The sequence below is a fragment of the Gorilla gorilla genome, chromosome 5, assembly GCF_029281585.2.
Source record: "Gorilla gorilla gorilla isolate KB3781 chromosome 5, NHGRI_mGorGor1-v2.1_pri, whole genome shotgun sequence".
In the NCBI taxonomy this organism is placed as follows: domain Eukaryota; kingdom Metazoa; phylum Chordata; class Mammalia; order Primates; family Hominidae; genus Gorilla; species Gorilla gorilla.
Window position 1 is genome coordinate 189,790,421 of NC_073229.2, and position 27,922 is coordinate 189,818,342.

Below are 27,922 nucleotides of genomic sequence, written 5' to 3' on the forward strand. Positions count from 1 at the left end.
ATAAGACAGATTGAAATGAAGAAGAAACACCCAAAATACAGAAGTAACCTTTAATTTTAAAAGAGTCATTATGAATTTAAGCAGAACGAGAAACAGTAGAGAAGTTCAAGTCAATGACAAAGAGAATAAATCTGAGAGGTTCTAGAATGTGTAGTAAAAGAACCAGGAAAGGAGAAATACATGGGTACTTCTAGTGACCTTAAAGAGAATGAAATAAATGTGAAAGAACCCATGCACCAAGAAACAAGTGGCATAATACCCTGAACTAAAAAGGATTTTTAAAACAATTGAGAAAGCTCACCACATACTAGGTTAAATTACTCAAAATTAAAGCATCTACATGACCTAGTGAAAGTAACAAATTCAAAGAGCAAATGAGACACTTATAAATACATTCAGAAATGAAAAAGGCAACACTTACTAAGAAAAAGAATCAGAATGGTCTCAGATTTCTCCTTGAAAACATTAAATACAAGAGTGTGATGAAAAATACTGGAGCATTTTAGGGGTAAAGTCTATACCCACAAATTCTAGACCTGGCTGGAATTTGGCATTTTCTAGCAACTCAGCATCCAAATACTCTTCCTATTCTGACATTTTTATCTCCCTGTTCTTGTCAGAAATCTTTTTGACTTAGGAGCTGAAACCACTTAAAAAGAGTAATAGTAATAATAAAATAAAGGATTAATATTGTGGATTAGATGGGAACAAATGACCAACAGAGATCTGACTGACAGAGTATCCCTCAAATCCCCCCCAGTGGCATCATCTCCGACCAAGGCTCCTTCCTTCACTCACTCAGATCTAGCCAAGATGGCTGCCTTGCTATGCCTCCAGGGATGTGCCAAGCATATTCCTGTCTCGGGGCCTTTGCACTTCCTGTACCATCTGCATGGAAAGCTCCTACCCGGTTCTCAGCATGGTTCACTCCTTTACTTCCCTTAGGTTTTTCCTCAAATGTGTTCCCAGTGAGCCTTGCCTGGCCCCACATCATTTACCCTGCCTCTCGCTTTTCTGTCTCCACAGCACTCATTACCACTGAGCACGGTGCCTGTGTTATTTATTTTTACTGACTCTACCACACACTATGTAAATGCCATGAGCGCAGGGATTTCTGTCTAGTTTGTCCTCGAGATATCTCAAGAGCCTAGATGAATTGGGACTCACCTAATATTTGTTGACTGAATGACAATGACTGATTAGAAAAATACAGTAGGTTAAGATACAGTAGTTTCAAAAGTGCATTTGACACAATCTCACATTATTCTCATAGGTGACATTTCCACACTCAGCATTTCCTAGATGATAATTATTGTAAAGGGGGCACAGGAAAACAGCTTGGAAAAAACATCAAATTTGAGGCTTCGAAACATAGAGAAATAAATAATATGTTAGATAACAGAAATAAAACTGAGACTCATCTCAATAAGCTGAGATGGATCAAAAGATGGAATGAAGGTGAAATAAAGGTACAGTCCTGCAGCTAAAATTCTAAAACAAAATCTGCTGACAAACTTTTTGGTCTCCTCTGACTTCACTGATTTCTCCTTCCTTCTCTCCTCTGCTGACTTTTCCACATCTTCTCCACCACTCAACAAGTGGAGTGTCCAGTTTAGTGCTTGGGTCTTGACTCTTCTCCACAGACAAGCTCTCTAAGAAGTGTCACCCACTCCCACGGCCTTAAACATCATTTATACACCACGAACTCCCAAATGCATATCTCTACCTATGAACTTTTCTTTTAATTTGACCATATATGCACTTGCTTTCTAAAAATCTCCAATTCCGTATCTGATTCCTTAAACTTACTAATTTTCCAATCTCAATCAACCCCATTCCTCCTATAGTTTTCTCCATAACAGTAAGGAGAAATTTTATTCTATCAAGTGCTCAGATCAAAAAAGTTGGGAGTCATTACTGATTCCTCTCTTCTCACCCACCATATACAACTACAAACCAAAAATAAAACAGTACATTCCCCAACTGACTGAAAGACTGTCCTCTCAGCCAAGGGCATTCCAAAGTAGACCTGAAAATCTAGTTCAGGCAATGATGGGGGGAGGGGGTTGGACATGTCTCATTACAACCTTCTCCCTTTGAAATTCAGGCACAGCTGACCAGCATTAACACTAAAAAAGGTTTTAAGACTGATGAAACAGACTTTTTGTAGCTATAAGACATCAAACTCCAGCCTGACTCTAGTATAGCAGCATCACATGACAGCAGGCCCTGAAAGAAATTGAAGTATTTTACCCCAAATATATTTCTTTGACATATGTTGAAACGGCCCTGCAAAGCTGTCTCCTGTGGGGAAAATCTACATTCTGTAGAGAAACCCTTTCCCTTTCCAGGTCTTTTCTCTGATCCAGGAGAGTCTAAGATTCTGGTAGCTGTTTAGGTCTGATAAGAGCTCTGAAACCTGCTACTTGGAGGCTTCATTTGCATGATAAAAGCTTGGTCTCCAAAACCCTTACCTTAAGCCAGACATTCCTTTCTATTGATTCCAGGTCTTTGATAATAACTCTTTCAACCAATTGCCCATCAGAAAATTTTTGAATCCGACTATGACCTGGATGCCACCTGGCCCCCATGCTTCCAGCTGTCCCACCTTTCCAGACCAAACCAAGGGACATATACTGAATGATATCTTATGTCTCCCTAAAATGTATAAAACCAAGCTGTAGCCCAACTATTCTGGACACATCTCAGAACCTTCTGAGGTTGTGCCATAGGCATGTCCTTAACCTTGTCAAAATCAGCTTCTAAGCAGACTGTAACAGGTCTTGGATACTTTTTGGTTTACCCTCCCATAAACAAAGCCTGTCTGCTCTTTCTTCTTCTACACCCAACCTCTGATCCTAGTTCACCATTACAACCCTAATCCTAGACATCATCCTCCCCTGCCTACACTCCTAGACTACCACTGGGTCTACCTGTTTCCACTCTTACTGTGTATACTCTCAATTCGACAGCTAGAAGACCTAAATACCCCCAATTCCATTCCAACCTTATTTCTTACTGGTCTCCGCATGACTCACTCTGCACCTGTCACAATGGCCTACCTCAGGGCCTCTGCAGTTGCTGTCTCCTCCTTCTGCTGATTCTCTCATTCCCTTCAGATTCCCGCTCAAATTTCACTTATGAAATTAACCTCTCCTGACCACTGCATATGTGCAATAAGCGCCCTCTGAACCACCATCACTCTCAAGCCCCTTATTCTGCTTTATTCTTCCATGTATTCATCATAGTATTTATCACTGCCTGATAGATGTACACAAACACACATATACACATCCATAAATTTTCTGAACTGTTTCCACAACTCCCCTCTATACTATGAGAACCTGAATACTGTCAATTTTGCTCACCATTGAATCCACAGCACCTTAGAACAATGCCTAAAACAGAAATGCTAAAAAAATATTGGTCATTGAATGATAGGTAAGAAGACAGGGAGACAAAGAGAGGAAAGGAAAATAGAGAAAAGGGAAGGGGAAGAGACATAAGACCTACAGGTCTGACTTCATGAAAAAATAATGATAGTTTACTCAAAGCTCAATAACCAGAAATGGAATGTAGTTTCTTTAAAAAACTAATTCTCCATTAAAACCGTATTGACAGATACATAGGTTTCAAACTAAGACAGGTATCTGTCCCACCTCATTTTACCAGGGTCAAGATGCAATTAGTCTGTAGTGTTAAGGCTGCAATGTTTTAAAGATACATTAATAATATATAGTTTGTCCAAAGACTGTCAACCGACATCTTAAGGAGGCATATGGAAAATAAAGTTTAGAAACTAAGATGTTTTACTAGAAAATAAATAACATAATCCCTATACTCAAAGGGTTTGGATACGAAATAAAAGTCAAAACAAATACTGGAGAATGGCCATTTTGGGAGGCTGCTTGGTTCTAAATGAGAAAGTACTTCATCATAATTAGAACTGCCTAGGCTGGGCTCAGTGGCTCAAACCTGTAATCCCAGCACCTTGGGAGGCTGAGGTAGGAAGATCACTTGAGCCCAGGAGTTCGACACTAGCTTGGGCAACATGGAGAAATCCCATCTCTATTTAAAAAAAAAAATTAGCTGGGCATGGTGGCACAGGCCTGTAGTCCCAGCTATTTAGGAGGCTGAGGTGGGAGGATCATCTGAACTCGGGCAGTCAAGGCTGAAGTGAGCTGACTGTACCACTGTACTTCAGCCTGGGTGATGAACTGAGGCTTTGCCTCAATTAAAAAAAAAAAAGGATATGAGAAAGAGAAAGGGGAAAGAAAAAACAAAACAAAAACAAAACAGAACTGCCTGAGAGTGTAACCGGCACCTTTAGTGGAACTAAAGAGCATGCTTTCTGTCAGGGATGTGTTAGAACAGAAGCCCTCTGGCCAGTCACCACCTACCAAAAGGTTGCCTGAGGAATTTCTAAATCTGAATCTTTATTGAAAATAGTGGCATACTATTTCATAAGGAAACTCTGAGTATTAGTCAAATAAGCATTGATCAAGATACGGGGTATGTTTTTTTCAAGAAAACGTTATAGAGATCTTGGCAACTGATACCATTTCTAGGTTATCAGCTCACACCTTTAGTATTTCTCAGTTAGAGATGTGCTCTTCTCCAAATTTGGCATAATGTAAGAGAATCTTATAAATAATACAAAGAAACATCACTACATAAAGTTTCATCATTTTTTCTAATGGCTTTATAAAACAGTATGTGGTATTGTCAATGACACTGTCTGAACACATGGCAGCTTTGCCAATATCAACACTGTAATATTTTATGACTCTGCCAAAGTTCACTTTTCAGAGTCCCCATCTTATCCTCAAGCATCACTTTTCAGCATTTTCTGCTGCTCCTAGCAGCTGCCAAAATTCTACGTCCTCCCCTCTGTCACTTCCTGGTACCTTTTAAGCATCCAGACCAAGGAACTCTTCAATTGTGAGTTCCACAAATGTGAAATTAATAGCGAAGGCACGCAGTGAAACCCTGAGACTCACAGAGACCTCAAGAGAATCCTACATTGCTACGGACACAAGGAATTCTTCCCTCCCCTATCTCCACACCCCCAACCCCCAGTGCTGGCCCAGGTCATTTTAGAGATTTCTTTCTTCAGATGATCAAAAATAAAGGAATATATCTGCATATGTGATTCTATTAAGTTTTTCAATTTATGTCTTACAATAAAAACTGATCTCTAAGGTTGCATTAAGTTCCATTCAAACTGATTATTTTCAATATTTCATCCACACTTAAGATCTTTATCTGTGTAATACAGGAAAAACTAAGACACTTTTTTCCAAATGTAATCACTTATAATTTTATAGCATAAACAGTATGCTAAATGCTTTCAGTACTCACCTGCCATAGTTTTTAAGCTTGCTAAGACTCTTAAAGTTAACTAGGCCATGAAAACAGTACCTTTAATATTTATAAAATTTCTAAGCAATATCATGCTTTCAAGACATGAGTTGTCATCTTTTGTTCTCCCAAAAAGAAAGTGCATGAACTCAAAGGCAGAGGTTGGGCAGGTAGCGGACATGAGTAAAGCCAGCTACGTGGAGGACTGGGGCTGCCTGGAGAGCAACATGCAGCTGAAGACGGCTTCCGCTTCCCACCCTGGGAAGACTGCTGCCCTGTGAGAGTTACCTTACCTTCTGGTTCAAGGGAAGCCAGAAATCCAATCTTTACATACAGTGTCTCAATTTCTACATGTTGGCAACTGATTCAGAAAACCCCAATAGGCACGCGCAGCCGAACAAAATGCATCTGTGTGCCATGCTCAGTCTTGAGGCCTCCAATATGCACCCTCTCTGCTGACTTTATTCCATATTAATGAGTGATACTTTGGAGAGGAAACTCAGTTTTTGCCATAATCTTTCTAATACTTTAATGTGTTAGAGTATTGAAAGATAAACAAAACAGATTCATTTCCTATATTGTAATAGTAGAAATAATATTCACATCACTTACCCTGCTGACTTCCTTAGGAGCCGATTCATCTGGGGATAGAGAAGGAAGAGGGAAAAACACAATTAGAGACTGAGTAGGTTTTAAAATACAAAACATGTCATTTGCTTTCAATAAACTTGAAGGGTTTTTTGCAATGCTTCCTCTTATGAAATCTATGAATTTGATTTTTTAAACTGTAAAGGTTGAACATAACAAATTATGAGTTAAGAAGTATACATTAATTTCACAGGGAAAATGAAATATCACCACTGCATTACCTTTCTAGAGGTTCTAAAATGGATATGATATGCCTGCAAGAATAGCTATAGTGGGGTATATTCAACCACACATACCTAAAGTGGGGTTTATAACACTTCAATATTCTACACAATACAACCCACATGAATATCCCAAATGACCTTTAACACTCGTGCTTCGAAGGTTAATTCCAGCAGACCTGGAGCTGGTGTGAGCTGTTCTGTTGAAATAAGAAATGTACCTGCATGGCACTCTGGTCAAGGCATGAAACATAGCCATTAATAATAGTGCTGCTTTGTTCTGTGTGTCTGAGGAGTTGTGGGGTTGTTTATACCAGCTTGTCAGCATTGCTGATTGGTAAAGTGAGACTGGGGTGGTTTGCACAGGGTCTAGGTGAGAATCCCGGGAAGGCTCTCCCACTGGGGCTGGCTACTGGCAAGAAAATGCCTGTGTGACCAACGGGGTGTAAAACAAGCTGGCAGATACCTCCTCTCCATCCACTGGTTCTGAGTGTTGCACACACAGGTCATTGATTCTGACCTGTGAGAAAGTGTGTGTCCCTAAGAGGAGGGGCCACTGGAGCCCAGCCCGGCATCAACAGGCTCCTTGCTGTCTTTTTCCTGTAATAAACTTCAGATCTGCAAGCACTATCATTTAGTTCCTGTGTCTTCTTGAGCCATCAAACCCTGCGTCTGTTCACCATCAGAACGAACTTAACATACGAGAAATGGAACGTAGCTCAATGCTATAGGACAGCAGCTATTCAAATCAACAGTACCTAGTTTTTGTATTACTGTATTAATACACACTTGCTCATATATTTTCTTATCATTGTTGCATAATGGTTAGAGTACGGCCTCTGACTTCCCTAAGAATGTAACACATGTAACAACTGTCATAGGAAAAATATCTTATCTTCTACATTGAAGTGGCACCATAGAAATATTTCATTTACTCTTCAACTCCTAATCCTCTCCTAAGCCTCTCTGAAGATGAGACTATTTAATCATTACAACAAATTTATTAACAGATTCTAAAGTTATAGAGGCATATGTGCTTTTAATTTTTTAAAGTTTTGATCTAAAATATTTAATGAGAATGTTTGAAAAAGTCAAACAACTAAAAGGTATATAATTAAAAGGAGCAATGTGTGAACAGGTTTAATATCAAGACCGCATGGAGTCACCTAGCTATGACATTATGGAATTTTCTACCCTCTGCTAGTCACCACTACAGATCAGAAAATTAGTTCAAGGACAGTGTGAATGTCCAGACATCTGTAAATAAATGTTCCTTTGGCTTTTTCTCTTAGTCTTGCTTAGTTAGTACTTCTCAAACTTGAGTGTGCATAAGATAGCCTGTGACATGTGTTTACAAAATCAACAATTTTTTGCTTTATGGGCAATTTAAAGTATTTGAAAGAAAAAAAATTTACCTATGGCTGATTTCTGGCTTTTCACCTTAGGAGCTGATTTAGAAAATCAGTGTCTCCAACTTAACACTCAATTTTAGTTAAATCAATGTTAAGTCTAGTATATTTAAGAACTATAGTATTCTACTTAACTGAGAAAATTAATGAACACAGTGTGATTTCCTGTGTAAGGGAACACTGCCTCCTATTTCTTATAGTTGGAACTTTCATTTAGTTGAACTCTCTTGCCCAAGAAAAATTTAAGCATGTTGAAGACAGAAACTTCACTTTCTCTTCTAGAGTAGAGTTGCACTGTGGGAACACATATGATAGACAGTGGCTTAGAGCAGGGGTCCGGAACTGAGCCACACAGCAGGAGATGAGCGGCGGCAAGTGGGCGAAGCTTCATCCATATTCACAACTGCTCTCTATCACTGCGTTACTGCCTGAGCTCCGCCTCCTGTCAGGTCAGCAGTGGCATTAGATTCTCATAGAGTGCAAACCCTATTGCGAACTGCACTTGCTTGCTTGGGATCTAGGCTGTGCTCCTTATGAGAATCTAGTGCCCGATGATCTGAGATGGAGCTGAGGTGGTGATGCTAGCGCTGGGGAGTGGCTGCAAATACAGATTAACATTAGCAGAGAGGTTTGACAGCACAGAGACCACAGGAAATTAACTGCTTGCACACTCATATCAAAACTCTATCAGTGAGGGGCAAGTGACAAGCTGCCTCTGGCTGGTGGCAGGCTTTACAGTGGCAAGTGAGCTGATGTGCTTCAATTGCACAGCTGCATCTGGTGGCAGCTTTAACTCAGAATCTGACACTTATTTAGTCCACGTGTGACTTGCCTATTATTTTATTTACCACTTCCATCTGCACCTCTTTCCCACACTATGCACTTGTCTCAGTCACAGTTTCGGTAAGCCCACAAGCCAACCCTAGCCAAGATGAGTAAAAGACAAACATCACTGTAGAGCTTCTTTGAAAAGGGGGAAGACCTAATCATGAGAAAGCAGAAGACTCCAAGACTGCCAATGAAAAGAAAGCTGCATTTAATAGAAAATAACAAGTCCTACTTAAATTATGGGTTCATTGCAACAGGTGAAGCACATTCTTCAAGTCCACTTTGTATATGTGGCGACCAGCTATCCAAGGAAGCCATGAAACCTTCAAAACTGCATTACCACATGGAGACCAAGCACCCTGCTTTAAAAGACAAGCCTGGCTGGACGCGGTGGCTCACGCCTGTAATCCTAGCACCTTGAGAGGCCGAGGCAGACGGATCACGAGGTCAGATCGAGACCATCCCGGCTAACACAGTGAAGCCCCGACTCTACTAAAAACACAAAAAATTAGCCGGGCATGGTGGCACATGCCTGTAATCCCAGCTACTCTGGAGGCTGAGGCAGGAGAATCACTTGAACCCAGGAGGCAGAGGTTGCAGTGAGCCAAGATCGCGTGACTGCACTCCAGCCTGGGCAACAGACTGAGACTCTGTCTCCAAAAAAAAAAAAAAAAAAAAAAGACAAGCCTTTGGAGTTTTCAAAAAAATTTAAAAAATGTGTACACCAAGAACACAGGCAATTATTGAACGCCACCAACTTCATCAAATGTGTCTACACTGAGAGCATCCTTTTTTTTTTTTTTTTTTTTTTTTTTTTTTTTTTTTTTTTTTTTTTTTTTTTTTGAGATGGATTTTCACTCTTGTTGCCCAGGCTGGAGTGCAATGGCGTGATCTCAGCTCACTGCAACCTCTGCCTCCCGGGTTCAAGCAATTCTCCTGCCTTAGCCTCCTGAGTAGCTGGGACTGCAGGTGCCCTCCACCATGCCTGACTAATTTTTTGTATTTTTAGTAGAGACAGGGTTTCATCATGTTGGCCAGGCTGGTCTCGAACTCCTGACTTCAGATGATCCACCCTCCTCAGCCTCCCAAAGTGCAGGGATTACAGGCGTGAGCTAGCGCCCGGCCGAGAGCATCACTCTTAGTGGCTAACCGCGTTGCTGAAGCTAACAGGCCCTTTACTGTTGGTGAAGAGTTGATCCTGCCTGCTGCTAAGGACATTTGTTGTCAACTTTTAGGAGAGCCTGCGGTTCAAAAGGTGGCAGGTGTTCCTCTTTCAGCTAGCATCGTAACTAGAGGAATTAATGAAATAGCAGAGGATACTGAGACACAACTGTAAAAGGGGATTAATGAATCACCATGGCACACAATCCAGGTTGACGAGTCTATCAATGTTGACAGCAAGGCAACAATGTTTGTTAATGTGTGATATATTTTTCGGGGGGATGTGCATGAGGATATGTTATGTGCATTTTTGTTGCCAACCAACACCACAGCTGCAGAACTATTCTAGTCTGTGAATGATTACATATCAGAAAAACTAAATTGGTCATTTTGTGTTGGTATACACATGGACAGAGCAGCTGCCACGACTGGATGGCTTTCTGGTTTCACTACTCAGGTCAAACAGGCCGCCTCTGTATGTAAGTACTACATACTAAACAATTGTGTGGCTGGAGCTCCTTAGGTGGCTTCTGAATGTGAGTCTATGCACTGTGTCATCCATAGAGAAAGGCTGGCTAGCTGAAAAATGTCACGTGAACAACGTTCAGCAGAATGTGATTAAAAGCATCAACCACATTAAAGTACATGCCCTTAACTCACGTCTGTTCACGCAGCTCTGTGAGAAGATGGACGCAGAGCACACACATCTCATACACGGAAGTGAGATGCTTTCTAAAGGTAGATTGCTGGCCAGAGTTTTGGAAACCACTCCAGATATGTCTTTTAGAAAAAAAGTCACCATTGGCAGCACATTTCAGTGACACAAAATGGGTTGCAAAACTTGCTTACTTGTGTGACCTATTTAACCTATTCAATGAAATCAATCTGTCACTTCAGAGGAGAATGACAGCTGTGTTCAAGTCGGCAGATAAAGCAGCTGCATTCAAAGACAAAGTGGAATTACGAGGGTGATGAGTGAACACTGGGATTTCTGACATGTTTCAAACATTAGCAGAGATTGTGAAAGAAACGGAGCCAGGGCCTTCTTTCCCGCGGCTGACACGTGATCACCTACCCAATACTACCAACCACAAAAGAACCCCCAACTGGGAAGGAATGGATCCGAGACCCATTTGTGAATAAGCCCGGTAAACTGACTGTCTGTGCTAGAAGAGGATCAACTGCTTGAGATGGCAAATGACAATGGCTTTAAAAATGTTTGAGACAACTTCAAATCTCCATATGTTCTGGATGAAAGTCCAGGTAGAATATCCTGAGGCTGCCACAAAAGCACTGAAAAGCTTGCTTCCATGTCCAACAACCTGTCTTTGTGAAGCAGGGTTTTCTGCAGTGACAGCAACTAAAATGAGATTGCAGAGTAGCCTGGACATAAGTGACACACTTCAGGTGTCACTGTCTCCCGTCACCCCAGACGGGACTGTCTAGTTGCAGGGAAAAAAGCTCAGGGCTTCCACTAATTCTACATCATGGTGAGTTGTACCATTATTTCATTATATATTACAACGTAATAATAATATAAATAACACAATAAATGTAACATGCTTGAATCATCCTGAAACTACCCCTCCGACCAGTCTGTGAAACATCTGTCTTCCACAAAACTGGTCCCTGGTGCCAAAAGGTTGGGAACCACTGGTTTAGAGCATGGACTAAGGTTTGAAGCCCAAACCTGCAGTCACTAGCGATATTACATTGGACAAGGTGCCTAACTTCTGCCACCTTACAAGTTCAAAGTGAAATAAGTTAACAATATAAATTGTTACTGAAAAAGAGGGTCCCTCCCCCAGCACAAAGACCATTTTCAAGGTAACACAGAGAGAATACTGCCCCCTCCCACGGATGCAGTTCATCATTCCTTGCAGATCTTACAGGAATTTCAGGTTAAGAACCCATGGTGTAGAATAATGTTCCCTTTTCCCTGCACACTTGCAGCACACACTCAGTGGTGAAGTACCAGAACAGCATTTCACTCAGATCAGCAATGAAGCTCTCTTTGAAATAAAAGGTGAGAGGAACATGGAAAAGAAGAAAATTGCCACGAATACCAAATTTTGAGGCACTGATGAGGAACAAATTGGCAAAAAAAAAAAAAAAAAAAGTTCCAGAGGACACTAATTTTTATGCAGCATACGATTTTTATAAACATGTGTTTTTATTCAACAAATATTTACTGAGGAACCACTGTGTGCCAGGAACTTATCTCTGACCTCAATAAACTTGCATACCAGTGGGATGAATAAATTAGGAAACAAATAGATGAAATAATTTCAGAAAATAAATGTCTATGCTTGTTAAAGAGAAATTTAATTTTTAGAAAAAGATAAAGCATCTTTGATCCAAACCTCATTTTAATACCTTTTAAAAGCCTTAGCAAGAATAGTTTATGGGAAAAATAAATGCACTAAGGGGATTTTATAGTAAGCACACCGTTCACAGCAAGTACTTAACAGGGTAGCCTTCAAGGGAAGAAATTAATTTTAAATACTTTATAAATCAAAATCTGGGAAAATGGTGGATAGGAGACAGGCCTAACTTGCAGCTCCCACTCGGTGGACAGAGCAGCCTGTGTAAACCCACATCGTGAACTTTTGCTCCAAGAACTACCAAAGGAACATCCCAGGTAAGCCTAGAGAATCTACAGACCCTTTGTAGGAGGTGGATTGCAGCTGCAGGCTCCACGAGACAGCCGAGGAACTGTGGGTTCACTTGCTTTCTCAGATGGAGGCTTGTACCCTGGGGCAAGTTCTCAGACCTGCTCACCAGCTGTCTGGAAATAAACTCAGTGTGTTGCGGGGCATGGTGGGTGTGAGCTGCAGGCTCCATGGGAGCTGGGTGAGGCCTGTGGCTGCCGGCTTTACCCCACTTTTCTGGTGACCTATATGTCACAGCAGAGGCCCCCTGGGAACGTAACTCCATTGGTCTAGGAACCACACCCCCATCCCCCACAGCAGTCACAGCAACCCCTGCCCAAGGAGAGTCTGAGATCAGACATGCCTAACCCTGCCTCCACCTGATGGTCTTTCTCTACCTGCCCTGGTAGCCAAAGACAAAGCCCACCCTGCCCACCGCTGGAGAAACCTGAATATTTACCCAAAGGCGACCCTAGGGCAAGCTTGTCTTCTCACTGTACAACCTCAGCTGATGCACTCTTGACAGTGCCACCTCCTGGCTGGAGGACAACCAACACAAAACCAGTGCACTAAACAAAAACACAACCAAGGACCCTCACAGAGTCCATCTCACTCCCTGCTACCTCCACTGGAGCAGGTGCTGGTATCCACAGCTGAAAGACCTAAAGATGGATCACATCACGGGACTCTCTGCAGACAATCCCCAGAGACAAGTTGGAACCTAGTAGTTCTGCTGTGTGGCTACATCCAGAAGATAAATAATAATTGTTGCAGTTCGACTCTCAGGAAGCCCTATTCCTAGGGGAAGGGCAAGAAAATCACATCAAGGGAGCACCCCACGGGATAAAAGAATCTGAACAGCAGCCCTTGAGTCCCAGACCTTCCCTCTGACACAGTCTACCCAAATGAGAAGGAACCAGAGAAACAATTCTGGTAATATGACAAAACAAGGTTCTTTAACACCCCAAAAGATCATACTAGCTCACCAGCAATGGATCTAAACCAAGATGAAATCTCTGAATTGCCAGAAAAAGAATTCAGGTCGACTATTAAAGATATCAATGGAAAAATCTCTAGTGAAATAGACAGCATAAATAAAAAACAATCACAACTTCCGGAAATGAAGGAGACACTTAGAGAATTGCAAAATGCACTGGAAAGTCTCAGCAATAGAATCAAACAAATAGAAGAACTCCAGAGCTCAAAGAGAAGGCTTTCAAATTAACCCAATCTAACAAATGCAAAGAAAAAAGAATTTAATAAACGAACAAAGCCTCCAAGAAGTTTAAAATTACGTTAAACAACCAAACCTAAGAATAATTGGTGTTCCTGAGGAAGAAAATAAATCTAAAAGTTTGGAAAACATATTTGAGGGAACAATTGAGGAAAACTTACCTAGCCTTGCTAGAGATCTAGACATCCAAATACAAGAAGGTCAAAGAACACCTGAGACATTCATTGCAAAAAGATCATTGCCTAGGCACAGAGTCATCAGATTATCTACAGTCAAGATGAAGGAAAGAATCGTAAGAGCTGTGAGGCAAAAGCAGCAGGTAACCTATAAAGAAAAACTTGTCAGACTAACAGCAGTCTTCTCAGCAGAAACCCTACAGGCCAGAAGGGATTGTGATTCTATCTTTATCCTCCTTAAACAAAAAATCATCAGCCAAGAATTTTGTATCCAGTGAAACTAAGCTTCAAAAACAAAGGAAAGATAGAGACTTTTTCAGACAAACAAATGCCAAGAGAATTCGCCACTACCAAGCCAGCACTATGAGAACTGCTGTTAATAAAAGAAACTCTAAATCTTGAAACAAATCCTCAAAATACACCAAAATAGAACCTCTCTAAAGATTAATCCTCACAGGACCTATAAAACAACAACACAATGAAAAAAACCCAAGGTATTAAATAAATAGCAGGGCGAATACAATAGTACCTCATATCTCAATACTAACATTGAATGTAAATGGCCTAAATGCTCCACTTAAAAGATACAGAATGGCAGAATAGGTAAGAATTCACCAACCAAGGCTGGACGTGGTGGTTCATGCCAGTTTGGGACACCAAGGCAGGTGGATCATTTGAGGACAGGAGTTCAAGACTAGCCTGGCCAACATGGGGAAACCCCATGTCTACTAAAAATACACATATTAGCTGAGTGTGGTGACATATACCTGTAATCTCAGCTACTCGAGAGGCTGAGGCATAAGAATTCCTTGAACCTGGGAAGTAGAGGCCGCAGTGAGCCAAGATCACACCACTGAACTCCAGCCTGGGGGACAGAGCAAGACCCAGTCTCCAAAAAATTAAAAAATAAATTCACCAACCAAGTATCTGCTCTCTTCAAGAGAGTCACCTGACTCATAAGGACTCACATAAACTTAAAGTAAAGGGATGGAAAAAGATATTATGTGCAAATGGACACTAAAAGCAAGTGGCAGGAGTAGCTATTTTTACATCAGACAGGACAAACTTTAAAGCAACAGCAGTTAAGAAAGACAAAGAGGGACATTATATAATGATAAAAGAACTAGTCCAAAAGAAAAATATCACAATCCTAAATATATATGCACCTAACACTGGAGTGCCCAAATTTATAAAAGACCTAAGAAATGAGATAGACAGCAACACAATAATAGTGGGGGACTTCAATACTCCACCGACAGCACTAAACAGGTCATCAAGACAGAAAGTCAACAAAGAAACAATGGACTTAAACTACACCCTACAACAAATGGATTTAACAGATATTTACACAACATCCTAGCCAACAATTGCAGAATATACATTCTATTCATCAGCACATGGAAAATTCTCCAAGACAGACCATAAGATAGGCCACCAAACAAATCTCAACAAATTTAAGAAAATCAAAATCATAGCAAGGACTCTCTCAGACCATAATGGAATAAAATTGGAAATCAACTCCAAAAGGGACCCTCAAAATCAGACAAATACAGAGAAGTTAAATTACCTGCTAATGAATGATCATTGGGTTTGAACTACACTATAATAGTGACATAATCTATCAGAACCTCTAGGATACAGCAAAAGTGGTACTAAGAGAAAAGTCCACAGCATTAAGTGCCTACATCAAAAGTCTGAAAGAGTACAGGGAGACAATCTAAGGTCACACCTCAAGGAGCTAAAGAAACAAGAACAAAACAAACCCAAACCCAGCAGAAGAAAAAAAATAATCAAGATCAGAGCAGAACTAAATGAAATTGAAACAAAAAAACAAATATAAAGATAAATGAAACAAAAAGGTGGTTCTTTGAAAAGATACATAAAATTGAGAGACCATTAGCAAGATTAACCAAGAAAAGAAGAGAGAAGATCCAAATAAGCTCAATAAAAACAAAACAGGAGCTATTACAAACAACACCACACAAATACAAAGGATGATTCAAGGCTCCTATGAACACCCTTATGCACATAAACTGGGAAACCTAGAGGAGGAGATGGATAAATTCCTGGAAACATACAACCCTCTAAGATAAAACCAGGAATAAACAGAAACTCTGAACAGACTAATAACAAGCAGCAAGACTGAAATGGTAATTAAAAAGTTACCAAGAAAAAAGTCCAGGACCAAATGGATTCATGGCTGAATTCTATCAGACGTTCAAAGAAGAATTGGTACCAATCCTGTTGACGCTATTCCACAAGATAGAGAAAGAGGGAATTCTCCCTAAATCATTCTATGAAGCCAGTATCACCCTGATAGCAAACCCAGGAAAAAACATAACAACCAAAAAATAAAACTATAGACAAATATCCCTGGTGAACATAGATGCAAAAGTCCTAGCTAACCAAATCCAACAGCATGTTAAAAAGATAATCCTCCATGATCAAGTGAGTTTCATAGCAGGGATGGTTTAACATTCACAAGTCAATAAATGTGATACACCACATAAACAGAATCAAAAACAAAAATCACATGATCAACTCAATAGATGCAGAAAAAGCATTTGACAAAATCCAGCATCCCATTATGATGAAAACCCTCAGCAAAACTGGCATAAAAGGGACATATCTTAAGGTAATAAAAGCCATCTATGACAAACCCACAGCCAATATTATATTGAATGTGAAAAACTGAAAGCATTCCTTCTGAGAACTGGAACAAGACAAGGATGCCCACTTTCACCAGTTCTATTCAACATAGTACTGGAAGTCCTAGCCACAGCAATCAAACAAGAGAAAGAAGGGGCATCCAAACTGGTAAAGAAGAAGTCAAACTGTCACTGTTTGGTGATGACATGATCATACACCTAGAAAACCCTAAAGACTCATCCAAAAAGCTCCTAAAACTGGTAAACGAATTCAGCAAAGTTTCAGGATACAAAAATAATGTACACAAATAAGTAGCCCTGCTATACACCAACAGCGACCAAGCTGAGACTCGAATCAAGAACTCAGCCCCTTTTATAATAGCTGCAAAAAAATAAAATACTTAGGAATACACTTAACCATGGAGGTGAAAGACTGCTACACAGAAAACTAGAAAACACTGCTGAAAGAAATCACAGACAATATAAACAAATGGAAACACATCCCATGCTCATGGATGGGTAGAATCAATACTGTGAAAATGACCAGACTGCCAAAAGTAATCTACAAATTCAATGCACTTCCCATCAAAATACTGCCATCATTCTTCACAGAACTAGAAAAAAATAATCCTAAAATTCCTATGGAACCAAAAAAGAGCCCGCATAGCCAAAGAAAGGCTAAGCAAAAAGAACAAATCTGGAGGCATCACATTATCCAACTTCAAACTATACTATAAGGCCAAAGTCCTCAAAACAGCATGGTACTGGTATAAAAATAGGCATATAGACCAATGCAAACAGAATAGAGAACCAAGAAATAAGGCCAAATACTTACTGTCAAGTGATTTTTGACACAGAAACAAAAACATAAAGTGGGGAAAGAACACCCTATTCAACAAACAGTGCTGGGATAATTGTAGAAGAATGAAACTGGATCCTCATCTCTCATCTTATACAAAAATCAACTCAAGGTGGATCAAAGACTTAAATCTAAGACCTGAAACCATAAAATTCTAGAAGATAACATTGGAAAAACCCTACTAGACACTGGCTTGGGCAAAGACTTCCTGACCAAGAACCCAAAAGCAAAAATGCCACAAAAGCAAAGATAGATGGGACTTCCTTAAACTAATAAGCTTCTGCATAGCAAAAGAAATAATTAGCAGAATAAACAGACAACACACAGAGTGAGAGAAAATCTTTGCAATCTATACATCTGAGAAAGGACTAATATCCAGAATCTACAAGGAACTCAAATAAGCAAGAAAAAAAAAACAATCCCATCAGAAAGTGGGCTAAGGACACGAATAGACAATTCTCAAAAGAAGATATACAAATGGCCAAAAAACGTATGAAAAAATACTCAACATCACTAATTGCCAAGGAACTGCAAATCAAAACCACAATGAGATGCCACCTTACTCCTGCAAGAATGGCCATAACAAAAAAAATTTAAAAATCACTGATGTTGGAGTGGATGTGGTGGAAAGGGAATACTCTTACACTGTTGGTGGCAATTTAAACTAGTATGACCTCTATGGAAAACAGTGTGGCGATTCCTTAAAGAACTAAAAGTAGATCTACCATTTGATCCAGCAATCCCATTCCTGGGTATTTACCCAGAAGAAAAGAAGTCATTATAGAAAAAAGATACTTGCACATGCATGTTTATAGCAGCACAATTTACAGTTGCAAAAATATGGAACCAGCCCAAATGTCCATCAATCAATGAGTGGATAAAGAAAATGTGGGGGTGTGTGTGTGTGTGTGTGTGTGTGTGTGTAATACACACAACAAACACAGTAGTATTCCATGGTGTGTGCATATATATATATATATATATATATATTTAACAAAGAAGAAATCCAGAATAAAGAAAGGTGATCATTTAATGCCTATATTAAAAATTAATATTGAAAACCACATTTTGCATTCCAAATTCTAAATTGTGATTTTCATATGAACTAGCTACAAAGTTACTGAGAATGCATTTTGAACAATTTCTACTTTAATTGACTGATAATTTCCTTGAGGTTTAACATACGGTCATTTTTACTAAATCTTCCATGAATAAGTAGCCTGCTTTCTGTGCTCATTCCACAGCATGGGAAAAGAAATCTAAGTCACACACTGGTACTATGGAGACCTTTGTGACTGACTTCACTGTACCTCTATCCTTCAACACTACCCATCTCAATTTGCCTTTCAGGCTGTAGTTATTTTAATATTTCTAAGTGAAGCACACGTATCTTCTCTTTATGGGAGATAAGTATTTCCATGAACATTCATAAACCACTCATCTTTTTAATATATATCCGTATCTTAGGAGTTGAAGCAGCGCATTCAGCCTCCCACCAGCCATTTCTAGCATCTCTAACAATTATGCAAGTTTAACAATTCATCCACAAGTATTTACCAAAAGTCTGCTTCATGCCAGACACCGAATAAATGTCTCCAATCAGACTGAAGAAAATGACTTAAATGTCGTGGGTTTGAGAGAACCACAAACAAGAAAGCTTTTCAGACCTAGCCAGTGGTGGCAGCCACCCTGTAATAATAAGGGGCATCAACCTGAAATCAACAACAACCCAGCAAGGAAGACAGAGGGGAGACAGGAGGGGAAAGAGAGAGAAGGAGAGGGGGTGGAGGGGAAAGGGAGAGAGAAAGGGACAGGAAGGAGAAAAAGAGGAAGGGAACGAAATGAGAAATTGAGTCTTCAGAGACATTTCTAGCCAAATTAATCAGCCAACCTTGAAACCTACCTTACTTAGGGACTTTTTTAATATGCAAGATAGCTAATTTCCCTATTAAGTCAATTTTACCAGGTAAAACTAAAAACACTCAAGAGAGTATTTTTTTAAATGCAACAAAGTGTTACAATGATATTACTTTTACATCATTAAATTAATACATTGTTATTTAAAATAAAATCTTGTAGAAAACTCTCATTCTTACAAAATAATAAATTCCTTTGCTCTAATCTGGTTTGACTCTATTTATCCAACTGGAATCTACAATATATAAGACTCTTTTCACTCAAATAAGGCTGGTTTCACTAGACTCTCAAATATGTTTTGCTCACTATTAACTCAAAATCCTTTTATCTTCAAATATTTACTGAGCACCTACTAAGTGCCTGTCAGAGTTCTTTATGCTTACAATATCTTGGAGAATAAAAAAGATACAATAATCCTTGTCTTCATGAAGCTGTATTCTAAACGCTGGTGACTGTCAATAAACTTGATAAATAACTATATCATACAGCAAGCTGGAAATGTTTGGTTGGGAGAATGCAGACCAGGAAAAGGGGAATTGGAAGGCAATGTGGGAAGAGGATAGGGAGCAGGACGCAGTATAAAAAAGGGTGGTTGCGGCAGTCTCCTGGAGAAGGTAAGCAAAAATAAGCAAAGCAGCCATCCAGGAAGAAAACTCCAAGCAGAGGGATCAGCCTGCATAAAGACGTTGAGACGCAAGTGTGCCTGCCATACTCCTGCCACCGAAGATGACCCCCTTATTTCCAAATACTAAGTCCTTCAAGACTCAGCTCAACTTCTAATCTGTCTGAGAGGTCCTCTCAAGAGCAATAAGCCCACTGATCTCTCTTTTCTCAGAACTTTTCTATGCTCTTTTCCTGTTAGGAAATCAGAATATGACAGAAATAAGGAAGACAGGTTTGGAGTCAACAGATCTTTCTTCAAATCTCAGCTTTACTTACCAACCATACGTGGGTTTCTTGACCTTTTCAAACTTGCCTCCCTTATGTTTTTAAAATGAGATGATTTAGGATAATGTTAGGATTAAATGAGATATGGATAATTCTTACACAGAGAGAATGCTCAATAAATTGTTTTGTTCCTGTCCATTCAACTTAACATTAACTCTCTTCTGCCTTCCACTGATAGCTGGACACACGTGAAGGACTTAACTTCTTAACTAAATATAAATTTCTTGACAATAAGAGACCACCTCTAGTATTTCTTTTACATTACTGAAAAATAAAATCATTCCCAAATGATTCTGTGATTATTAAGACACAGATAATAATATTTTGCATACAGAACATTTTTATTTGGTCACGAAAAGAGTGCTAAAATGCTAGAAATCGCTACTTTTAACCAGAGGTTTAAAATCTCTTTGTCTAACTATTAAATACAGTTTCCAAAATCAGTTTGTTTTTATTTTCATTCTTACTATATATGTTTTAAGCATCAAAAGCTAAGCGTTTGTGGAAGAACATGAGTCATGTAATCAAGAACCAGAGTACCATGTTAACTGATCTGTGCTAATAAACCCACTACTTTGCAGAGTTACTAATGACAACACGTGAAATAAACTACAAATCACTGGATGGTTGGAAAATATAAATAACTACATACTTGTGATACTTTTCATCAGAAATAAAAAATAGGGGTTACATATAAGTTCACAAGCCATATCAAAAAAAAGGAAAATCAATCACTTTCTTCTCTGAGAGATTATAATGATTTTTAATAACTTGTTGTAATCACATTTTCTGACAATGTTGTAGTATAATCTTTTGTACTTAATTATATATAAACAGAATGACACCATCCCATCCCATCACCATCACTGAGAGTAACACGAAGCTTTCCAATTCCATAAATGAAAAGTGATGACTTAAAAAGCCATAGTGTGAACTGCATGTGTTCTTCTCCTATAGAAAATGTAACAACTTGTAAAGTGCCCTCCTTATATTTTATTTTATAGACATGAGAAATATGAATATATATACTAGTATAACTAATATTTACATATGATGATATCCCTTTCTCTCATGTCTAAAAGAAAATATCATATATAAATTGGATTTGACTTACCAAGGACATAAAAGCAAAGTTCAAGAAAGTCATCATGACACAACCACGTATATATGACTCTTCTTTTCCATAGTTTACTTCATAGAACTTAGTCATCTCTGAATGATCTATAACTGTGTTGATTCTGTAACTTGAATCTAGATGCTACCAGACCCAGGAGCAAATGCAACCAACCTTAAGATTCACCGTCAGAAACCTGAGAAAATCTACCCCAAAGAGGCGAAGACATGGAATTTTTTGTTATATTTATCTGAATTTATCTACTGATGCTTTAAGAGCTGTTGAAACATATAAACGTATCTATGATCATGACAGAAGAAACAAATAAATGTAAACTCTGTCGACATTTGAGGCAGTATTCACTGTCTTAACTTGGATATTCAATAATACCTCAAAATTCATAGTTTAAAATGGCTATTTATAAACATCTAAGAAACTTTAGAATTATGAATAAAAATTTACTAAGCCTTCCTAAAACTCTTACAATGTTTTGTGACTCTTTAGAAACATTTTTATTATGTTGCTTTAGTATTTAGGATGTGGGGAAATGAGAAGTCCAAAGCTTTCTTACTATATTTATAACAATTTAGGCCAGGCACCATGGCTCACAGCTGTAATCCCAGCACTTTGGGAGCTAGGGTGGGAGGATAGCTTGAGGCCAGGAGTTCGAAACCAGGTGGGGCAACATAATGAGACCCCGTGTCTACAAAAAATTAAAAAATAGCCAGGCGCAGTGGCATGCACCTATAGTCCTGGCTATTCAAGAGGCTGAGGCAGTAGACTGTGGCAGGAGGATCACTTGAGCCCAGGAGTTCAAGGCTGCAGGGAGTAGTGATCCTGTCACTGTACTCCAGCCAGGATGACAGAGCAAGACCCTGTCTCCAAAAAAAAAAAAAAAAAAAAAATCAGTAACAGAGTAACAGTTTAGCATGAAAGTGTGACCTGGTACTTTTCTGAAGTTGGAAAAAAAATCCCAGAATGCATTGTTCACCTCCAGATTCTAGCAATTCTCTGAGGTATACAAGATTCCATGAAATCTGGCTATCACACATTACTCTATCAGCAGAGATCTTAACTGGAAAGTGTTAATAGTAGAAGATCTTGGCACTAAATGGAATATAAACATTAAGAACTTAGAATGAAGTTTAAAGTTGCTGACTAAATTGTCTCATTTTGAATAAGCTGGGTCATGTGCTGTAAAAGTTCCTAGCTGTCTGCAAATCTATCACCTTACTTTTGAAAATGTTTTTGTTATTATTAGAGTACATGATTGCTCTAATTACTACTAACTTCATTGGTACATCTTAGAACTTCTCTTCTAAAACTGTTCAAAGGAAAAATTAAAATAGCAGGTCTATTATGTCTGCATGTAGTAGTTTCACATTCATTCCACTTATCTGACATTAGATCAAATGTGCACTAGATAGAGGAAATTTATAATACTAAGTCTCTTCTTGGATTCTGTGAACACTGAAAATTACAAGACCAGAGTACTTTTCATTAAAAAAAATTCTTAATGTCCACAGATAGGTAAAGATAATGAGTGGTTCTCTTTCTCCTTCAGACCATCTAACAAGGCAGGCAGAGGAAAAAAGCCAGGGGGAAGAGTCTGATCAGGCCAACAGTAGCCGGGGAAGAGTCTGATCAGGGGACCAGGGGACCAGCAGCAGAGGAGGAGGTTGTTTACTCCATGGCAGTGAAGCAGGATCCTGCCTCAAGTACACTTACATCTCCAGAAGGAATGCAGCCTCACTACAAAATACATAAATGTACACTGGACATACGTTTTATTTATTATCAATACCACTCAAAGAAATAAGAAGCCAGGCAAATGCTTAGAGCCCTTGAGACAAATACTAACTAATAAAGACTAGGAATGGAAAAAAATGAATAGTCCACAATGTTCAGCAATGCAGCTCTTGTTAACACAGTCCTACTTCTTCAACATTTCTGTTGTATCAGTTAGGAAATTATAGCTCATGGACTATTCTGAATTAAGACTTTTTACCTAATTTAAAACTATTAGCAGCTTATGGCAATGATCAATGAATATTCATTTCCCTTTGTCTACAGTTCGAAGTGACAAAACTTCATACTTTTATAAAAGGCAATTTTATCCACATGTTGAAAGAAAACTATATATAGTATTAAAAATAATGTTCCATTTTTGCTCATGAATGATTAACTGCTACAGAAATTGCCTTTTAATAATAAACAACTTTAGAAAATCAGAAGAAAATATGTGAAATGAAAGTTTTTAGACACTGAACACAAGGCAATGCAAGACAGTGATCCCAGTGATTAAACACGTAGGGAAAAAAAGTCAATGTTCATTCAGGATAAAAGCTCACAGCAAACTAAAATTTAAGGGGATTTCCTTAACATGATAAAGAGAATCTGTAAAAAGTCTACAGGCAGCATCACACCTAATGGTGGAAGATTAAATGCTTTCCTACTAAGATGGAGAACAAGGCAAGAGCATCTGATCGCCCCACTCCTATTCAACAATATGTAATTCTACAATGCTGAATATGCGAATTATATTCAACATTATTCAATATTCTCACCACTCCTTTTCAGTAAACTTTTAAAAACTGTATATACATACACACACATACATACAAATAACATAGTTTACATTATATATAATAGATATTATTCTGTATCCAATATAGATTGAAAAGGAAAAAAAAAATGACTACTCACAGATGGCATTGTGCAGAAAAGAGCGAGAGATCAGACTGTTACTGTGTCTACGCAGAAAGTAGACATAAGAGACTCCATTTTGTTCTGTACTAGAAAAATTCTTCTGCCTTGAGATGCTGTTAATCTGTAACCCTAGCCCCAACCCTGTGCTCGCAGAGACCTGTGCTGTGTTGACTCAAGGTTTAATGGATTTAGGGCTATGCAGGATGTGCTTTGTTAAAAAAGGGCTTGAAGGCAGTATGCTTGTTAAAAGTCATCACCATTCTCTAACCTCAAGTACCCAGGGACACAATACACTGCGGAAGGCAGCAGGGACCTCCGCCTAGGAAAGCCAGGTATTGTCCAAGGTTTCTCCCCAGGTGATAGCCTCAGATATGGCCTCATGGGAAGGGAAATAACTGACCATCCCCCAGCCCACACCCATAAAGGGTCTGTGCTGAGGAAGATAAACGAAAGAGGAAGGCCTCTTTGCAGTTGAGATAAGAGGAAGGCATTTGTCTCCTGCTGGACCCTGGGCAATAGAATGTCTCGGTGTAAAACCCGACTGTATGTTCTATTTACTGAGATACGAGAAAACCGCCTTAGGGCTGGAGGTGAGACATGCTGAAGGCAATACTGCTCTTTACTGCACCGAGATGTTTGCATGTTTGTGTACGTGCACATCAAGGCACAGCACCTTTTCTTTAACTTATTTATGACACAGAGACCTTTGTTCACATGTCTTCCTGCTGACCCTCTCCCAACTATTACCCTATTGTCCTGCCACATCCCCCTCTCCGAGATGGTAGAGATAATGACCAACAAATAATGAGGGAACTCAGAGACCATTGCCCGCTCGGGTCCTCCACATGCTGAGTGCCGGTCCCCTGGGCCAATTTGTCTTTCTCTATACTTTGTGTCTGTGTCTCTTTCTTTTCTCAGTCTCTCGTCCCACCTGACAAGAAACACCCACAGGTGTGGAGGGGCAGGCCACCCCTTCATGGCATGAACACCTAGGTAAAAAGTTCTGAGGAGGCCAGGCGCAGTGGCTCACACCTGTAATACCAGCACTTTGGGAGGCCCAGGCAGGCAGATCATGAGGTCAGGAGATCGAGACCATCCTGGCTAACACGGTGAAACCCCGTCTCTACTAAAAATACAAAAAATTAGCCAGGCGTGGTGGCACGCACCTGTAGTCCCAGCTACTCGGGAGGCTACTCGGGAGGCTGAGGCAGGAGAATGGCATGAACCCAGGAGGTGGAGCTTGCAGTGAGCAGAGATCGCGCCACTGCACTCCAGCCTGGGTGAAAGAGTGAGACTCCGTCTCAAAAAAAAAAAAAAAAGTCCTGAGGAATCTGTAAGAAACTACTAGAATGAATATGTGAGTTCAGTAACGTCACAAAATGCAAGGTAAGAAAACTTCAAATCCTAAATAAATAGTTAAGGATACCCTGTTGAAGGATCAGAATTGTTATCAATTTTCCCCAAATTGATCTGTAGAGTAAATACAGGCAATTCAAAATCTCAACGGCCTTCTGTCGAACTTGACAAGGTATCTGTAAAATATATATGGTAATGCAAATGACCCAGATGAGCAATGTCAGTTTTTGAAAATAAATAAGTTGTAGAAGTTATGCTACATTCCAAGACTTCCTACACAGCTACATTCATCAAAACAGTGTGGTACTGACATAATGAGAGACATGTAAATCAACGAACCAAAACAGAATCTAGAAATAGACATATGCATATATGTGAATTTAGGCAAAGATACCAAAGTGATTCAATGAAGAAAGGATAATCTTTTTCAACAAATGGTGCTGGAAGAAATGGATATTCATAAACAAATTAACCCTTACCTCACACAATATATAAAGATTAATGTGAAATAAACAGATGCACATATAAGGGTGAAAATTGTAAAATGTGTATAAGAAAATAGGAGAATATATTGAGTTAGGCAATGATTTCCTACAGTAGACATAAAAGACACAAATCATCAAAGAAAAAAATTGATAGAACAGACTTTATCAAATTTAAATGCTTTGGCTCTTCAAGAGACACTGTTAAGAAAATAAAAGCCACAGACTGGGAGAAAGTATTTTCAAAATATGTATCTGGCAAAAGACCTATAACTAAACCACATAAAATTCTCTTACAACTCGATACTAAGAGGATGAACACTCAAATTTACAAAGCAGCAAAAGATTTGAATAGATTCTTCACAAATGATGATACAGAAATGAAAAACCTATTAAAATGTTTAACATTTTTAGTCATTAGGAAAATCCAAATTATAATAAAAAGAGATATCACCAAGTACCCATTAGAATGGAGAAAATTAAAAGAATGTGAAGCAATGGGATTTTATAGTACGTTGCTAAACATGTGGTGTATCTGAATAATGGGATACTACTGAGTCAAGAAAATGAACAAAGTACTGGTACACACAACCACCTATGCAAATCCCACAAACATCATGCTAGGTGAGAGAAAGCAGACGCAAATGACTTCACACTACATGAGTGTCTTTACATGAAATTCTACGAACTATAATGACAAAAGGCAGATCAGAGGTTGCCAGGAACTAGAGGAGGGTGGAGGGTGTAGGAGGGAACATTACCTGCAGAGAGGTATATAGGGACTTTCTGAGATGACAGAAACGTTGATTGGGGTGGTAGTTACAGGATAATATACATTCATGAAAACTCATTAAACTATATAGGTAAACTTGATCAGATTTATTGTATGTAAATTATACCTCAATAAAGCTGATTAAACAAAGAAACAAGAAAAGTGTGTCTTCTCCTTAGGCTTGAACTTGATGTGAAGCAAGCCCCATTTCTTTCTTCCATTCTTGGCTTGAGTTTCCATTCAAGATCCCATCTTGTCTAGGGTGTACTCCTGGATCCACGCTTCAACACCAGCTGAGGGCAGCAGCAGGGGAGATGTTCACGTGTCCCTCATCCCCTCCATTCTTTTCACAGCCACAAACAACTTCAAGGTTATTCCTCCACATTTACTAAGAACTTCTCAACGTGACTCATATTATTCCTTTCCCTTAAAACCACCTCAAGTCATTCTGCACAGTATCAACATCCACATGGAAGAATGCAGCGGGCTGGATGGCAAGCAAACCAAAGCAATCTGCACAGGGAATGATGGGAGTTATTCTGGCAATAGGGAGTTTTAACCAAAACTTAAGGGGCCAGCAGGAACAACAAGAGTCCATGCAGAGGCCTGTTGGGCAAGGACAGCCACAGGTCTCTGCCCATCAAGAAATAACAGGCCTTGGAAACGTGGCACTAGATTCAATAAAAACCCAGAGGATCAACATTGAAAAGCCAAAACCTCCTTTTCTTCACTACCATGATGTTCCCTAAGTTTCCCAATATATCCACCTGTTCACTGGAATGAAGAAAAGTTAGAAAGAAGCCATTAAAGACAGGAACTCTTAGATCAACCAACTCTGGAAAATAGTTTGGCGTTTTCTGAAATCCTAGTTTTAGATATTTACCTAAGACTAAGTATCTAAAAGACCAAGTATCCAAAAGAAATGAAATTAATGCAAAAAAAAAGAAGTAACTGAAAGATCTTTATGGATAAGATGGTTTTCCCCTAACAGTGGGAAATACAACCCAAAAGCAGAATAAGATTAGGTAATAAATTATGTTATTTTGCATATCCAAGTCAATCTTGCTACTGTATTTCCACAAAGAAAGCCAAAATTATTGTCATAAAATTCTTTTTTTAGCACCTGTTAATTATAATCAATTACAAAAGTGAATTAAACATCTATTTGCAGAAAAGGCTGTACAATTCAAAAGCACTGCTACTTATGGCTCTCTGAAAATCCATAAAACTGATGACAGGGAATAATTCTAGAATCCTACCAAGTAGAGATAGGTAAAACAGTTATAGCCTAAGGAGGAAGAATTTTTTTAGAATATCATTTTGGAAAATTTGAGAAGATAACCACTAAAGAGAGAAAAAAGGTCATGTGGTTAAAGTGAAATAAATTAGAGCTCAGTATTATGATGTCTCTTTATTAAAACTATAAAA

General features: G+C 39.0%; 1 protein-coding gene across 5 annotated transcripts in view; it reads right to left on the minus strand.

The window, feature by feature from the left end:
* Positions 1–27,922, minus strand: part of PDE10A (phosphodiesterase 10A) — a 332,525-nt gene that overhangs the window by 141,609 nt on the left and 162,994 nt on the right. For all 5 annotated transcript variants that reach the window (XM_031012517.3, XM_055391784.2, XM_055391783.2 and 2 more), the window contains one exon: positions 5,974–6,002. In XM_031012517.3, the coding sequence (XP_030868377.2) occupies positions 5,974–6,002 (29 nt within the window). The remainder of the gene's footprint in view (positions 1–5,973; positions 6,003–27,922) is intronic.